Below are 16,983 nucleotides of genomic sequence, written 5' to 3'. Positions count from 1 at the left end.
TGTGTCCAGGTACAGGAGAGAGTGGTGCTAACAGTGGGTGTTCTATGTGTGTGTCCAGGTACAGGAGAGAGTGGTGCTAACAGTGGGTGTTCTATGTGTGTGTCTAGGTACAGGAGAGAGTGGTGCTAACAGTGGGTGTTCTATGTGTGTGTCCAGGTACAGGAGAGAGTGGTGCTAACAGCGGGTGTTCTGTGTGTGTGTGTCCAGGTACAGGAGAGAGTGGTGCTAACAGTGGGTGTTCTATGTGTGTGTCTAGGTACAGGAGAGAGTGGTGCTAACAGCGGGTGTTCTGTGTGTGTGTCTAGGTACAGGAGAGAGTGGTGCTAACAGCGGGTGTTCTATGTGTGTGTCCAGGTACAGGAGAGAGTGGTGCTAACAGCGGGTGTTCTGTGTGTGTGTCCAGGTACAGGAGAGAGTCGTGCTAACAGTGTGTGTTCTATGTGTGTGTCCAGGTACAGGAGAGAGTGGTGCTAACAGCGGGTGTTCTATGTGTGTGTCCAGGTACAGGAGAGAGTGGTGCTAACAGTGTGTGTTCTATGTGTGTGTCCAGGTACAGGAGAGAGTGGTGCTAACAGCGGGTGTTCTGTGTGTGTGTGTCCAGGTACAGGAGAGAGTGGTGCTAACAGTGGGTGTTCTATGTGTGTGTCTAGGTACAGGAGAGAGTGGTGCTAACAGCGGGTGTTCTATGTGTGTGTCCAGGTACAGGAGAGAGTGGTGCTAACAGCGGGTGTTCTGTGTGTGTGTCCAGGTACAGGAGAGAGTGGTGCTAACAGCGGGTGTTCTATGTGTGTGTCCAGGTACAGCAGAGAGTGGTGCTAACAGCGGGTGTTCTATGTGTGTGTCTAGGTACAGGAGAGAGTGGTGCTAACAGCGGGTGTTCTATGTGTGTGTCCAGGTACAGGAGAGAGTGGTGCTAACAGCGGGTGTTCTGTGTGTGTGTCCAGGTACAGGAGAGAGTGGTGCTAACAGCGGGTGTTCTGTGTGTGTGTCCAGGTACAGGAGAGAGTGGTGCTAACAGCGGGTGTTCTGTGTGTGTGTCCAGGTACAGGAGAGAGTGGTGCTAACAGCGGGTGTTCTGTGTGTGTGTCCAGGTACAGGAGAGAGTGGTGCTAACAGCGGGTGTTCTATGTGTGTGTCCAGGTACAGGAGAGAGTGGTGCTAACAGCGGGTGTTCTATGTGTGTGTCCAGGTACAGGAGAGAGTGGTGCTAACAGCGGGTGTTCTATGTGTGTGTCCAGGTACAGGAGAGAGTGGTGCTAACAGTGGGTGTTCTATGTGTGTGTCCAGGTACAGGAGAGAGTGGTGCTAACAGCGGGTGTTCTATGTGTGTGTCCAGGTACAGGAGAGAGTGGTGCTAACAGCGGGTGTTCTATGTGTGTGTCCAGGTACAGGAGAGAGTGGGAAGAGTACATTCATCAAGCAGATGAGGATCATCCACGGGGCGGGCTACACAGAGGAGGACAAGAGGGGTTTCATCAGGCTGGTGTACCAGAACATCTTCACCTCCATGCAGTCTATGATCAAAGCCACAGAGAACCTCAAGATCCCCTTCAAATACGAGCAGAACCGGGTAGGAAGTACTAACGCAACCATAAAAAAACACTGCCTTCCACACACACAACCAGAATAGGTTTGGTCAGAACGCATCTACAGTCACTCACACAAACACAATATAGTTCCAATGCACTCACTCTTCCCTCCTCTCTCTCTCTCTTGCTCTGTCTGTCTCTCCCCTCCCTCCCCAGTCTAATGCCATGTTAGTGAAGGAGGTGGACATAGAGAAGATCTGTGGTTTCGACCAGCCCTACATCAGCGCCATCAAGACCCTGTGGGCCGACCCTGGGATACAGGAGGCCTACGACAGACGCAGGGAATACCAGCTGTCAGACTCCACTAAATAGTATGTCCTGGTGTGTCTCTGTGTGTAAGAGGTTGTTCGGGTGGGGGAGGGGTGGATGTGAGCGCACGTGTGTGTGTTGGGGTTAAGGCATTTGCGTGTGTGTGTGTGGTTCACTCTGGTGCCTCTCGACCGGTTGCCCCAACTCGAGAGCTGATGGCTAGAAATAAAGTGAGATACCGACTGTCACACACACAGTGCATTTGGAAAGTATTCAGACCCCTTCACTTTTTCCATGTTTAGTTACGTTACTGCCTTATTTTAAAATGCTAATTTATAGCTGTATTTGGAGAGTTTCTCCCATTCTTCTCTGCAGATCCTCTCAAGCTCTGTCAGGTTGGATGGGCAGTTTTGCTGCACAGCTATTTTCAGGTCTCTCCAGAGATGTTCGATCGTGTTCAAATCCCGGCTCCGTCTGCGCAGTTCAAGTACATTGAGATTTGTCCCGAAGCCACTGCTGCGTGGCTTCGGGACACTCTTGGCTGTGTGCTTAGGGTTGTTGTCCTGTTGGAAGGTGATCCTTCGCCCCAGTCTTAGGTCCTGAGCCCTCTGGAGCAGGTTTTCTTCAAGGATCTCTCTCTACTTGGCTCCGTTCATCTTTCCCTTGATCCTTACTAGTCCCCTAGTCCCTGCCGTATAAAACATCCCCACAGCATGATGCTGCCACCACCATACTTCACCGTAGGTATGGTATTAGACAGGTGATGAGCAGTGTCTGGTTTCTTCTAGACGTGACGCTTGACATTCAGGCCAAAGAGTTCAATCTTGGTTTCATTACACCAGAGAATCTTGTTTCTCATGGTCAGAGTCCTTTAGGTGCCTTTTGGCAAACTCCAAGTGGGCTGTCATGTGCCTTTTTACTTAGGCGTGGCTTCCGTTTGGCCACTTTACCATAAAGGCCTGGTTGGTGGAGTGCTGCCGAGATGGTTGTCCTTCTGGAAGGTTCTTCCATCTCCACAGAGGAACTCTGGAGCACTGTTAGTGACCATTGGGTTCTTGGTCATCTCCCTGACCAAGGCCCTTCTCCCCCGATTGCTCAGTTTGGCCGGACAGCCAGCTCTAGGAAGAGTCTTCTTCCATTTAAGAATAATGGAGGCCACTGTGTTCTTGGACCTTCAATGCTGCAGACATTTTTTGGTACCCTTCCCCAAATCTGTGCCTCAATACATTCCTGAGCTCAATTTTGAGTCTCGTAGCAAAGTCAAATCAAATGTATTTATATAGCCCTACTTACATCAGCTGATATATCAAAGTACTGTATAGACACCCAGCCTAAAACCCCAAACAGCAAGCAATGCAGGTGTAGAAGCTTGGTGGCTAGGAAAAACTCCCTAGAAAGGCCAGAACCTAGGAAGAAACCTAGAGAGGAACCAGGCTATGAGGGTTGGCTAGTCCTCTTCTGGCTGTGCCGGGTGGAGATTATAACAGAACATGGCCAAGATGTTCAAATGTTCATAGATGACCAGCATGGTCAAATAATAATAATCATAGTAGTTGTCGAGGGTGCAACAAGTCTGCACCTCAGGAGTAAATGTCAGTTGGCGTATCTCTACCGATCCTGCTGTCTCTAGAGAGTTGAAAACAGCAGGTCTGGGACAGGTGGCACATCCGGTGAACAGGTCAGGCTTCCATAGCCGCAGGCAGAACAGTTGAAACTGGAGCAGCAGCACGACCAGGTGGACTGGGGACAGCAAGGAGTCATCATGCCAGGTAGTCCTGAGCCATGGTCCTAGGGCTCAGGTCCTCAGAGAGAGAGAGAGAGAGAGAGAGAAAGAAAGAGAGAATTAGAGAGAGCATACTTAAATTCACACGTGACACCGGATAAGAAAGAAGAAATACTCCAGATAATACAGACTGACCCTAGCCCCCCGACACATAAACTACTGCAGCATAAATACTGGAGGCTGAGACAGGAGGGGTCGGGAGACACTGTGGCCCCATCCGACGATACCCCCGGACAGGGCCAAAGGGTCTGTATACTTATGTAAATAAGTTATTTCTGTTTTTGAAAAGCCTGTTTTTGCTTTGTCAAATGGGGTGTTGTGTGTTGATTGATTAAGGATTTTTTTTTTTTTGTAATCCATTTTAGAATAAGGCTGTAACGTAACAAAAATGTGGAACAATTCAAAGGGGTCTGAATACTTTCTGAATGCACTGTACACACACACACACACACTACAGTTCACACACTCCTCTCTCCACCCCTCACACTCAGCTAATTGAAAGCTTATGTTGAATATACACCATTGCTTTACCTTCTAAGAGGTGCTGGGAATAAATCTCCAGTACTTATTCAACAATAATATTACACTACTACACACGCATTTACCATTCAACAATAATATTACACTACTACACACGCATTTACCATTTACACAATCTATTGCTGACATTTAATTCAAGTCAAACCTTAGAATAAATTGAATCGTGTGTGTGAGCGTAATGTTGATCTTTGATTTCTGGTTGGTTGCCTGTTAACGTTATGGGAGGACACCATCTCTGCTGACACCCGGCTAATTGGACATCAGGACCTTGATAAGCTGAATTGGGTGTGATTGAGTTGGACTGGGCTGGAACGAACGCCTGCACACCCAGGGCTGAAGAATCGCTCCCAACGCTGCCCCCTGTCAAAAACCCTGTTGTATTACAGCTAATCAGTCTGTTCTGCCCGTGTGTGTGTGTGTGTGTGTGTTTGTGTGTGAGAATTACATGCTGACCACAGTGCTCACGTCGTAAGCGTTGCAAAATAAATGTACACAGACATGTTATCATTGCACCCACACTGCTTGCACACGTCAACGAGCGTCTCCGTAGCCAGGCTCTAATATAGAACTTGGTTCTATTTGTGACGCTTGACACGCTGAAAGTCCCGCCTCTCCCAGCTCCTCATTGGTTTTTAGGATTATATACCCACGTGTGTGTGATTGAAAGATGAACTGAGGTCCATTGTCTAGTTGGTGGTGGTAATGCACCCTAAAGTTGGGTGCCAACCGCCATATAAAGTCAAAGGAGAAGAAGAAGCCCGAAGGAGGAGAGATTACTAGTAAACAAACTCGGTTTACCCTTTTATCTGTGGATTCATTGTCGGAGTAGAGGACCTTGTGCATTTCAGGTAAAATAACAACCCGATGTTTATATCATGCTTTTCGACCTGTCCCCAAATTAATGTTGTTGGTTCAGAGTTCGTTTTGATATTTCAACCTGCGTGTCCTGATCGCGTCTGGTGTGGGTGGACAAATCAACCTGCGTGTCCTGATCGCGTCTGGTGTGGGTGGACAAAATCAACATGCCTGTCCTGATCGCGTCTGGTGTGGGTGGACAAAATCAACCTGCGTGTCCTGATCGCGTCTGGTGTGGGTGGACAAATCAACATGCCTGTCCTGATCGCGTCTGGTGTGGGTTGCGTGTCCTGATCGCGTCTGGTGTGGGTGGACAAAATCAACATGCCTGTCCTGATCGCGTCTGGTGTGGGTGGACAAAATCAACCTGCGTGTCCTGATCCCGTCTGGTGTGGGGGGACAAAATCAACATGCGTGTCCTGATCCCGTCTGGTGTGGGGGGACAAAATCAACATGCGTGTCCTGATCCCGTCTGGTGTGGGGGGACAAATCAACATGCCTGTCCTGATCGCGTCTGGTGTGGGGGGACAAAATCAACATGCCTGTCCTGATCGCGTCTGGTGTGGGTGGACAAAATCAACCTGCGTGTCCTGATCGCGTCTGGTGTGGGTGGACAAAATCAACATGCCTGTCCTGATCGCGTCTGGTGTGGGTGGACAAAATCAACCTGCCTGTCCTGATCGCGTCTGGTGTGGGGGGACAAAATCAACATGCCTGTCCTGATCGCGTCTGGTGTGGGTGGACAAAATCAACATGCGTGTCCTGATCGCGTCTGGTGTGGGGGGACAAAATCAACATGCGTGTCCTGATCGCGTCTGGTGTGGGGGGACAAAATCAACATGCGTGTCCTGATCCCGTCTGGTGTGGGGGGACAAAATCAACATGCGTGTCCTGATCCCGTCTGGTGTGGGGGGACAAATCAACATGCCTGTCCTGATCGCGTCTGGTGTGGGTGGACAAAATCAACCTGCCTGTCCTGATCGCGTCTGGTGTGGGGGGACAAAATCAACATGCCTGTCCTGATCGCGTCTGGTGTGGGGGGACAAAATCAACATGCCTGTCCTGATCGCGTCTGGTGTGGGTGGACAAAATCAACATGCCTGTCCTGATCGCGTCTGGTGTGGGTGGACAAAATCAACCTGCGTGTCCTGATCGCGTCTGGTGTGGGGGGACAAAATCAACCTGCCTGTCCTGATCGCGTCTGGTGTGGGTGGACAAAATCAACCTGCGTGTCCTGATCGCGTCTGGTGTGGGTGGACAAAATCAACATGCCTGTCCTGATCGCGTCTGGTGTGGGTGGACAAAATCAACCTGCGTGTCCTGATCGCGTCTGGTGTGGGGGGACAAAATCAACATGCGTGTCCTGATCCCGTCTGGTGTGGGGGGACAAAATCAACATGCGTGTCCTGATCCCGTCTGGTGTGGGGGGACAAATCAACATGCCTGTCCTGATCGCGTCTGGTGTGGGGGGACAAAATCAACATGCCTGTCCTGATCGCGTCTGGTGTGGGTGGACAAAATCAACCTGCGTGTCCTGATCGCGTCTGGTGTGGGTGGACAAAATCAACATGCCTGTCCTGATCGCGTCTGGTGTGGGTGGACAAAATCAACCTGCCTGTCCTGATCGCGTCTGGTGTGGGGGGACAAAATCAACATGCCTGTCCTGATCGCGTCTGGTGTGGGTGGACAAAATCAACATGCGTGTCCTGATCGCGTCTGGTGTGGGGGGACAAAATCAACATGCGTGTCCTGATCGCGTCTGGTGTGGGGGGACAAAATCAACATGCGTGTCCTGATCCCGTCTGGTGTGGGGGGACAAAATCAACATGCGTGTCCTGATCCCGTCTGGTGTGGGGGGACAAATCAACATGCCTGTCCTGATCGCGTCTGGTGTGGGTGGACAAAATCAACCTGCCTGTCCTGATCGCGTCTGGTGTGGGGGGACAAAATCAACATGCCTGTCCTGATCGCGTCTGGTGTGGGGGGACAAAATCAACATGCCTGTCCTGATCGCGTCTGGTGTGGGTGGACAAAATCAACATGCCTGTCCTGATCGCGTCTGGTGTGGGTGGACAAAATCAACCTGCGTGTCCTGATCGCGTCTGGTGTGGGGGGACAAAATCAACCTGCCTGTCCTGATCGCGTCTGGTGTGGGTGGACAAAATCAACCTGCGTGTCCTGATCGCGTCTGGTGTGGGTGGACAAAATCAACCTGCCTGTCCTGATCGCGTCTGGTGTGGGTGGACAAAATCAACCTGCGTGTCCTGATCGCGTCTGGTGTGGGGGGACAAAATCAACATGCCTGTCCTGATTGCGTCTGGTGTGGGTGGACAAAATCAACATGCGCACGATGGCGCACAAACGAGCAGTCTGGTCAGCATGTTAGTGCGTATGTGCAACCATCCAGTTTCTTTAGTGATTGTCTGTGTGTGTCTGCAGTTACCTTAGTGATATAGACCGCGTCACCGCGGAGGGATATGTTCCTACTCAGCAGGATGTGCTTCGTGTCCGGGTCCCCACCACGGGAATCATAGAGTACCCATTTGACCTGGAGAACTGCATCTTCAGGTACCGTCACGGTACTGCAGCGAGGGACTGCTCCTTCTCTGCCTCTGCTGCTGCCACCGACGTCCTCACTATGTCACTGTCCTGCAACACACTGACACACACACACACACCCAGGTCCCCACATAGCACCTCTCTGAGACTGGGCCCACTCAGGACAACCCAACTGTTATGCAATCGTTGCAGAACCCCAAACTAGAAATGATGTGAAATAGCATCGACATGGCTTGTTAGCTTGATGCAAAAATGGCTACAACTAAACTAAAGCCTCAAGGTCTTTTATTGTGATGGTAAAGACCTGAAACGGCCGTTCTCAGAGTTGCTTTGGGGGGTGAGCGGGTCTGTGTATGGGGCTCGGGGTGGTGGTGGAAGCCTAATACGGACCAACACCACTGTTCTTCTAGACTTGGTACGGTCGCCCAAGCCTTCCACACTGGACTGATCCACCTTCTCTGGATTGGTAGGGGTGTGTGGCGGTAATGCTTACTGTCTACCGTGCTTTATATGACTGTGGTCTGTCTCTTTCTGTCTCTCTCTCTCTTTCTCCCTCTGTGTGTAGCTATCTAACTGATCTGGACCGTATCTCAGACAACAACTATCTGCCCACACAGCAAGATGTTCTGAGGGTGCGAATCCCCACCACCGGCATCATAGAGTACCCCTTCGACTTGTCAAGCATCATTTTCAGGTAGACAATGCTAGCGTGCTAACTTTAGCCTAGCAAATGCATCAGTCAGGTGGAGTTGCTAACATTAGCCTAAAAAAAGCATCATATTCAAGTAGAGGCTAACGTGCTAACATTAGCTTAGCAAATGCATCATTTTCAGGTAGACAATGCTAACGTGCTAACATGAGCCCAGCAAAAGCATCAGTCAGGTGGCGCAACTAACTTCAGCTTAGAAAAACCATCCTATTCAAATAGAAGAGGCTAAGGTGCTAACATTGGCCTAGCAAATGCATCATTCAGGAAGGGGATGCTTGCATCAGTGCCCTTGTGCAGTCATGTTAACCAGTGAATCATCCCATGGCCCTGCTCCATTACTTCTTAAAATGCATCCTCCTTTTCTCAAAGTAATCACCGCTTTGGCATGAGAGCATAGGTGAAATTTAGGGTCCCACTTTAAGCTTTCACCAATCCAGTCATGTCAGGAATTAGTGGTTACTTTAAATTAAGGAAGGATGCATTTATTTATCAGTATTTGGACAGGGCATACCGATGTGGGCGTTCATCTCACATGTCATACGTTCTGGTTGTTCCATAACTATCATTGAACTCTTCGATCAGCAGTGGACAGAGCTGTGTTTTATTGTAGGCTTGATCTCCACCATTACGGCCCGATCTCTCTCTCTCTCACACACACACACACACACACACCCAACCTCATCCACTCACACACATCCTCGTGAGTCCAAAGTCCTACATTCTGGCGCCCGTCTTTTTAAAATGGGTCACCCTCTTTCTCCTCTCCTCCCCTCTGTTCATCCTGGCAGAGGAAAGGAGGTCGTCCTCTCTCTCTCCCAGTGAAGGATGTTATTTCGGGCCTGGGGTCCTGCAGGGCTCTGATTGGCTCTTGGTCTCTGTGGACTGCAGTATCCCATGCTACAGCAGGGGGGCGTTTCATCACAAATTAAATCACATACATTCACTTCTGGGGGGAAAAAACAATCTGTTTAATTCAAAGACAGGACTATGCAAATCTAGGCCTCGAAGACCACAGTACTGCTGGTTGCCTTTTCCCTGGATGTTAAATCATTGATCAATATCGCTGATTCTGGTCTGAATCAGTTCCTGGTACATAATGTAACTTTATAAGACAGACTAACATTTTACATGACTTACCTTTACTTCTACTTGAATCGTTTAACACAGAAGAACGCTTAACAAAACCTAAAAGACAACCTAGGAGGACAGTGGCAAAGAGAAACGGAAGGAAGAAACCTTGACATGCACACACTCTCACACACACACTCCAGTCAGAACTACTCGGAGGACACACTCCTGTCGTTCACCCAGCAAAGGAATCCCGCCATCAGAGGTGCCTTCTGTATCCCTCCCCCTCCATCTTCTTCCCTTTTTTATTCTCATCCCTTCCTCAGTCTTCATCTGCTCCTCTTTCTCTGTTCCTAGTCCTCTCTCTACCTCCTCTCCCGTTCTCCTCTTTTTGTCTCACCTCCACTAGGGTTGCACAATTGCGCTTGGCTAATGCTTCAGGGACATGGACACACACACACACACACACACACACACACACACACACACACTAGGGAATGGTGGGAGAGCTGGTTTGCTTTTTATGCCCTCCCATCTTGCCACTGGGTGGACTAGGTAGAATTTCCCTCCATCCACTGATCCAGGATCTGATATACCTTCATTCCCCTTATGGTTAATGTTTGGAATTGGGGTAAGGTTATCTGATCCTAGATCTGAGGTTAGAGGCAACTTGAGAATGGTGATGGGCACCGCTCACTCTTTACTGATGATCCATTCACTGGGTAACACTTTATGCATAGATAAGGTTATAAACTGCCTATAACATAGGCCTACCAACTAAATGATGTAATGATAATAAGCAGTTTAAAGTCAGATCTTCAAGAAGTAAAGTGTTACCTACATTTGTTTCCACACTGTGTTACATACAGTACCAGTCAAAAGTTTGGACACAATCATGTAGTAACCAACAGTGTTAAATAAATCAAAAAATATTTTATATTTGAGATTCTTCAAAGTAGCCACCCTTTGCCTTGATGACAGCTTTGCAAACTCTTGGAATTCTCTCAACCAGCTTCATGAGGAATGCTTTTCCAAACGTCTTGGAGTTCCCACATATGCTGAGCACTTTTTGGCTGCTTTTCCTACACTCTGCGGTCCAACTCATCCCCCGAGTGATATTGGAGGCCAGGTCATCTGATGCAGCACTCCATCACTATCCTTGGTCAAATAGCCATTAGACAGCCTGGAGGTGTGTTTTGGGTAATTTCCTGTTGAAAAACAAATGATAGGCCCACTAAGCACAAACAGATGGGATGGCGTATCGCTGCAGAATGGTGTGGTAGCCATGCTGGTTAAATGTGCCTTGAATTCTAAATAAATCACCGACAGTGTCACCAGCAAAGCAACCCCACACCATCTTGCTTTCCTGTGGTGGTCCTCATGAGAGCCAGTTTCATCATAGCGCTTGTTGGTTTTTGCGACTGCACTTAAAGAAACTTTCAAAGTTCTTGAAATGTTCTGCATTGACTGACCTTCATGTCTTAAAGTAATTATGGACTGTCATTTCTCTTTGCTTATTGGAGTCGTTCTTGCCATAATATGGACTTGGTCTTTTACCAAATAGGGCTATCTTCTGTAAACCCCCCTACCTTGTCACAACACAACTGATTGGCTCAAAAGCATTAAGAAGGAAAGAAATTCCACAAATTAACTTTTAACAAGGCACACCTGTTATATGAAATGCATTCCAGGTGACTGACTACCTTATGAAGCTGATTGAGAGAACGACCAAAGAGTGTGCAAAGCTGTCATCAAAGCAAAGGGTGGCTACTTTGAAGAATCTTCAATATAAAATATATTTTGATTTGTTTAAAACCTTTTTGGTTACTACATGATTCCATATGTGTTATTTCATAGTTTTGATGTCTTCTATTGTTCCACAATGTAGAAAATAGTAAAAATGAAGAAAAACCCTGGAATGAGTAGGTGTGTCCAAACTTGACTGGTACTGTATTTCAGTTTATGATCTGTGTGTGTTTTCCACCGTAGGCTCTCCTTCTAACTGTGACCTCTCAGGGCCATAGATGAGACAGAATTCAGCGAACAAACTATCCTCCATGTTGCCACCAAACGTTCTCGTTTAGATTCTCAGTGCAATGGGATTGTCTTGGAACGTTAGGTGCCAAAATGGCGGCCATTAGGATTCTACATCTCAAGTTTGCCACCACCCTCTGTATATGTGTGTGGTTTTGGGCTCAGTCTTCAAGTAGCTGTTGAATCCATCCATACACTACTGTATGTGGAGTTAAATCAGACATTGAAAATCAATGAGGACCAACCCTTTTGCATGGATGGATTCAGGAAGCCATTTTAGAGTTTTTAGACAGTCTTATTAGTTGTTCTTTTAGTTGTTCTACAAACACAACACTGTTTAACATCTCTTCTCTCTCGTCCTCCGTGTCCTGGCACCTCTCCTCCCTCCGTCCATGCTCCAGGATGGTGGATGTAGGGGGTCAAAGGTCAGAGAGGAGGAAGTGGATCCACTGTTTTGAGAATGTCACTTCCATCATGTTCCTGGTGGCCCTCAGCGAGTACGACCAAGTCCTGGTGGAGTCTGACAACGAGGTGTGTACACACACACACACACTAGGGAAAGGTGGGATAGATGGCTCACCTTTTTGCCCTCCCGGTTTCCAATAGTGAAACATTGGTGGACTAGGTAGAATGTAACTCTATCCAGTGATCCAGGATCTGATATGCCTTAATGGTGCATTTTTGGAGTTGGGGTTAGGTAATCTGATCCTAGATCTGTGGTTATCATGTCAAAGATACCACACACTCGCCGCACACATCACGGCACACACACATCAAACACGCTTACTAACTGTCCTCTGTCCCGCTGTCAGAACCGTATGGAGGAGAGTAAGGCGTTGTTCAGGACCATCATCACCTACCCCTGGTTCCAGAACTCCTCAGTCATCCTGTTCCTCAACAAGAAGGATCTGCTGGAGGAGAAGATCTCATACTCCCACCTGGTCGACTACTTCCCTGAGTTTGATGGTGTGTGTGTGTGTGTCTGTCTACAGTTACCTTCGTGATATACCATGTGTCTGATAGTTTCTGACTACCGTGATGCGGGATTGACTGTGTGTGTGTTCGTGTCTGTGCCGCCCCAGGTCCCCAGCGAGATGCCCAGGCAGGCCGGGAGTTTATCCTGAAGATGTTTGTGGACCTGAACCCGGATAGCGACAAGATCATCTACTCCCACTTCACCTGCGCCACGGACACCGAGAATATCCGCTTCGTCTTCGCTGCCGTCAAAGACACCATCCTGCAGCTCAACCTCAAAGAATACAACCTGGTCTGAGAGACTCTTGCGCACACACACACACACACACACTCTTCCCAGTTGCACAGCTTAGCCTACACGCGCGCACACACACACACACACACACACACACACACACACACACATGGACACCTATGAAGCTTACACACACCTACATGTCTAGTTGATCTTTCCCCCTCCTGCTTATCACTCCAGCGATTTAAGACCCCTCTCTTCCAATATCTCTCCTCCCATCCCCTCTCTCATTCCTTCCCTCTTTCTACCCTTTTGCCATAAGCCTGTCCTCTCACTCGTTCTCAGCAGCTTGTTAGTCTCCTCTTCTCCACACCACACATACACACACGCCATGCAGTATACAGTGACTACGGGAGGGGACAATGGGTGTATGTGTGTGAGAAGGTGAGGAAGAGGACCAGTGTGGTCAGTGAACTGTGGGTCTTTAACCCTTGAACCCTCAGTCAACTAGCCTGAGATCACATCCTCTGATTTGGTGGAAGGAGTGACCCAACCTCAAGGCAAAAAACACCTGAGAGGGTGAAGTTTTACACTCTATAAGGGAGGGGCTAAAGACTGGGAGGGGGGTGGAGACGATGAGGTAACAAAGGAAGCCACTAGGACCCGAGCAGGAAGTGATGTCACACACAAGTGAGGAGTCAGACCAAGGATTCTGTTTGCACCTCGCATTGATGAATGTATACTCCGAGTGATCGTTGCAAACGCAAAAATATATATAATTAAATATGTTATAAAGTAATTACATATGTAGACAAAATACACGAAGACTGAAAGCACCAGAGGGAGAGGAAAAAGCTAATTGATTAAATATGTGTTTCGCTGAGCTTTTTTACAAATAGTTTTTAATAATAGTAACTTGTTGCTACGTCAACTTCTATCCGACGACTAAGAAGTGGTTTGAAAAGTTTTAGAAGCGGTTAACAAAACAAAATCTCGTATTTAAAAAATTTGCAAAATTGCCAAAATATCACAAAAACAAGATGGTAACCAGAAACTGACTCTAATTTTATCCTTTACAGACGGCTGTGGTTGTTCATGTTTAGGTTTGATCACATCGCTTCCCTCCTTCACTGGTATACTGACTGATACACCGGAACCTTCCGTTTGACATCCGCAGTACCACGTTCTGTTTGATACACGCTACATTAAGATTACCGAACATCCGACACTCGCTACTATGTTCTGATTGGAGTCGCTGAGGGGGAGGGAGTCATGAATGGATGATGTCATCAGCATACGGTACATCAATCTGTGAAAGAATGACATCACGTGTTAAGTTGCCCAGCGACCCAAATAGATGTGCTCTGGAGATTCTGGGCAATCCATCCCCACAAATGACACGGTGGCATCCATTATCCCAGACACACAGGAAGCTTTACGTTGTTTACTTTTTTTACTGTATAGACACTTTTGTTTGTTGATGAGAGGTGGTTGTTGATTGGTGGGAGCGGGAGACGTATGATCCTGCCTCCCAAATGGACAGACAAGCGCACTCTGAAGTCTACAAAAAGTTATTGTTTGTGTATATTTCTGTTTGTAAATACATGTACACAGAAACGCTCCTGTACAAAAACACTCTGTGGTACAGTACACCATCTTTGGCAAAAAAAACACACACAAAAAAAAGAAAATCCACATTTTTTTCGATAGTGTACTGTTTTTGTTTTCCTATGAATTTACTAGTATTTATACTGTGATTCTGGATTTCTTTAATTATTGATAATCAGTTGATTATAAGAGGACTACACACACAGAGGGCTGCAGTGAGAGGAAAGGAACGGTCTCAGAACAGAGGTTCTTAACCATCAGGAGCCTTCTAGTCTAGAACCTTTAGAACATTCTAGATCCTCGGCTCTCCTCTGCAGCTTCTCCCTACTAACACTAGAGCAGATTAGTTATTCACAATATGTTGACAAAAGACATGATATTAAAAGAGTAACTAAATAAAGATTTTTTTTTTTTTTTTTTATTATTTATCTAATAATTTATGGAACCAGGTTTGAAGGTGTTGATGAATTTGACTGCTTTTGTTTCTATCATGTTGAAATGCGGTCGGGGCTAGACTTGAGTCTAAACTGCTGTAACAAAACAAACGTCTACTATAGTATGTACTAAATCTCTGCTTTCTTTTTTTCTCTTAAGACAATTCCAGATGTACTTTGCCATTCTATCTATATCCATGTTAAATTCTATGGTTTTCTTCTCACATTAAGTCACTTTGTTTCGTTTCATTGATGAAAACTTGTATTTCTCCTCTTGGGTTTCTAATAGGCACAGCTCTGTAACTGCATACATAGGAAATGTACCATATGAACGTAGGTGAATTTTTATAACCAGTGATTGGAGACCAGTACGGTCTATGCTTGCTCTGTCGTTGTAATTTAAACACAGTTTGCGTTGTCGTTGGTTTGAGTTGTTTTAGTTCAAGTTCCGAGGCTTGCTTTGATAGAACCAGTGACGTTGCAGATCTACTTTTGAAACTCTTTCTACGGGCAACTTTTTCTTCATTATTCTCATTAAGGGCTATCGCCATGCACCAGACAGGCAGATGGGGGAGAACTAGTATAAGACAGGGCTCAATTCGGTTTTCAATTCATGAAGTGAGTGGAAATTCAATGAGTGAATTCAAAAATCCTAGAAAGCGATGGGCAGTAGAGGACAAGGGTACACTGTTGCATTCTGTCCTCAAGGGCTGCAGTCTTGCTGGGGTTTTTTCTGTTGCCTTCTAACCAAAAATGGATTTCTACCTGTGAAATCAGGTGTTTGCAATCCCCAGCCGATTGGTAACATTCATTGATCAAGTAAATGCCGGGGAGAAATGAAAACCAGCAGGAATGCGGATTTCGAAGCACTGGGTTGTGCACCCCTGGTTTTAGGTTCACAGTCAACTAAGCCATTCACTCATGAGTGTTTGTGGGGATCATTTTGTTCAACAAAGACTGTGTGTGAATACAGCTGTGGTAGGATACATGACCAACACTATTATTAGAAGGTTCATTTTTTTACTTTTTCTTTCTCTTTCTCTGGATCAACAGTGGATCACACAAGCTTCCAGCTCCAAATGAGGGAATCTCTCAAGCCCCAAGTTCCCTACTGCACTGTTTGATGTGTTATCATCAGGGGTGTGATCCTGGATCAGCTTACCCTCCCTCAATGCTAACCTTAAAGGCCCAGTGCAGTCAAATGTGATTTTCCTGTGTTTTGTATAGATTTCCACACTGAGGTTGGAATAATACTGTGAAATTGTGAAAATGGTGATAATGCTATTTTAGTGTAAGAGCTGTTTGAAAAGACCGCCTGAAATTTCTGCCTGTTTTGGTGGGATGGAGTTTTGGTTTGTCTGTTTGATATCACCATGCGATAAATTAGTTAATAAACCAATAAAAAAAGTTTCGAACCTCTCTGCCAATAACAGCTAGTTTTCAGTTTTCCCCTTGCCACTCACACCACTTCGACAGTCCTAGCAAAATTCATGCTTGATAAATTACTCATGCTAAGGAGCTATTTTTGTTTGTTTTCACTCAAAATGGTCAAAAATAATCAAAGTAAGGTACTTAATTGTTACCCAGAAATGACTTGATTTTGAGGTAAAAACGTCTGCATTGGGCCTTTATCCATTAGGGGGGATGCAAAACTGACCTTAGATCAGTGTTAAGGGGAACTTTCCTTCTACTGTCCTACTGCTAGTTTTACCATCCGGGGGTGTGCTTTGTGCTTGTTGAGGAGATTTTGCACATTGTCAATAGACACTCCTACAGTAGAGGCAGGGTGGTAAACCAGGTGTTAAAATGCTATTCCAAGTTAAAGCATAGCTGCGCAACACACAGCTCTAGCACACCTGTGCAGGATTTTGTTCCATACCAGCACTAACACCCCAGTCAACTGATTGAGAACTAATCATGGTTTTGGATTTAGACCGCAACTAGTTGAACCAAGTGTGTTAGTGTTGTACTGGAACTAAAGTCTGCACACTTCAGCCAGTATTAGAGGATGTTATCCAAGTATGACATGCAGTATTTAATTCAGTGTTGACCTGCCCACAAACAATGTGTTGAATACAACTCGCATACCAAACAGACAAGCACTTGGGCTCCTGTACTGCCTCCACAATGAAGGGTGAAAACAGCCCTAACTACAAGCATCTGACTTGGTGATTAATCAGTCATATTTATAGGAAACACTACTAATCTCTTGTTTACCACTTTCTGTGGGTTAATTGGTTGGCACTCCTGAAGTGTCTGCACATTAGGGGCCAGAGTTTTTCCTAGGCTGTAACAAGGACCCAGAGTTTTACCTGGTCAGATTAACATGGACATGGTGCATATTG

General features: G+C 46.6%; 1 protein-coding gene across 2 annotated transcripts in view; it reads left to right on the top strand.

The window, feature by feature from the left end:
* Positions 1-14,282, top strand: part of LOC120051355 (guanine nucleotide-binding protein subunit alpha-11-like) — a 36,005-nt gene extending 21,723 nt beyond the window's left edge. The window contains exons 2-7 of one of the 2 annotated variants that reach the window (XM_038998183.1): positions 1,386-1,570; positions 1,746-1,900; positions 8,141-8,269; positions 11,788-11,917; positions 12,199-12,352; positions 12,469-14,282. In XM_038998183.1, the coding sequence (XP_038854111.1) occupies positions 1,386-1,570; positions 1,746-1,900; positions 8,141-8,269; positions 11,788-11,917; positions 12,199-12,352; positions 12,469-12,659 (944 nt within the window). In that variant the 3' untranslated portion in view covers positions 12,660-14,282. Of the gene's footprint in view, positions 1-1,385; positions 1,571-1,745; positions 1,901-7,455; positions 7,585-8,140; positions 8,270-11,787; positions 11,918-12,198; positions 12,353-12,468 lie in introns of both variants that reach the window. The other variant, XM_038998184.1, reaches the window with a different exon arrangement.
* Positions 14,283-16,983: the final 2,701 nt, after the last annotated feature.

Source organism: Salvelinus namaycush, chromosome 7 (assembly GCF_016432855.1).
Source record: "Salvelinus namaycush isolate Seneca chromosome 7, SaNama_1.0, whole genome shotgun sequence".
NCBI classification, from domain to species: domain Eukaryota; kingdom Metazoa; phylum Chordata; class Actinopteri; order Salmoniformes; family Salmonidae; genus Salvelinus; species Salvelinus namaycush.
This window is presented reverse-complemented; position numbering and strand designations above follow the sequence as displayed.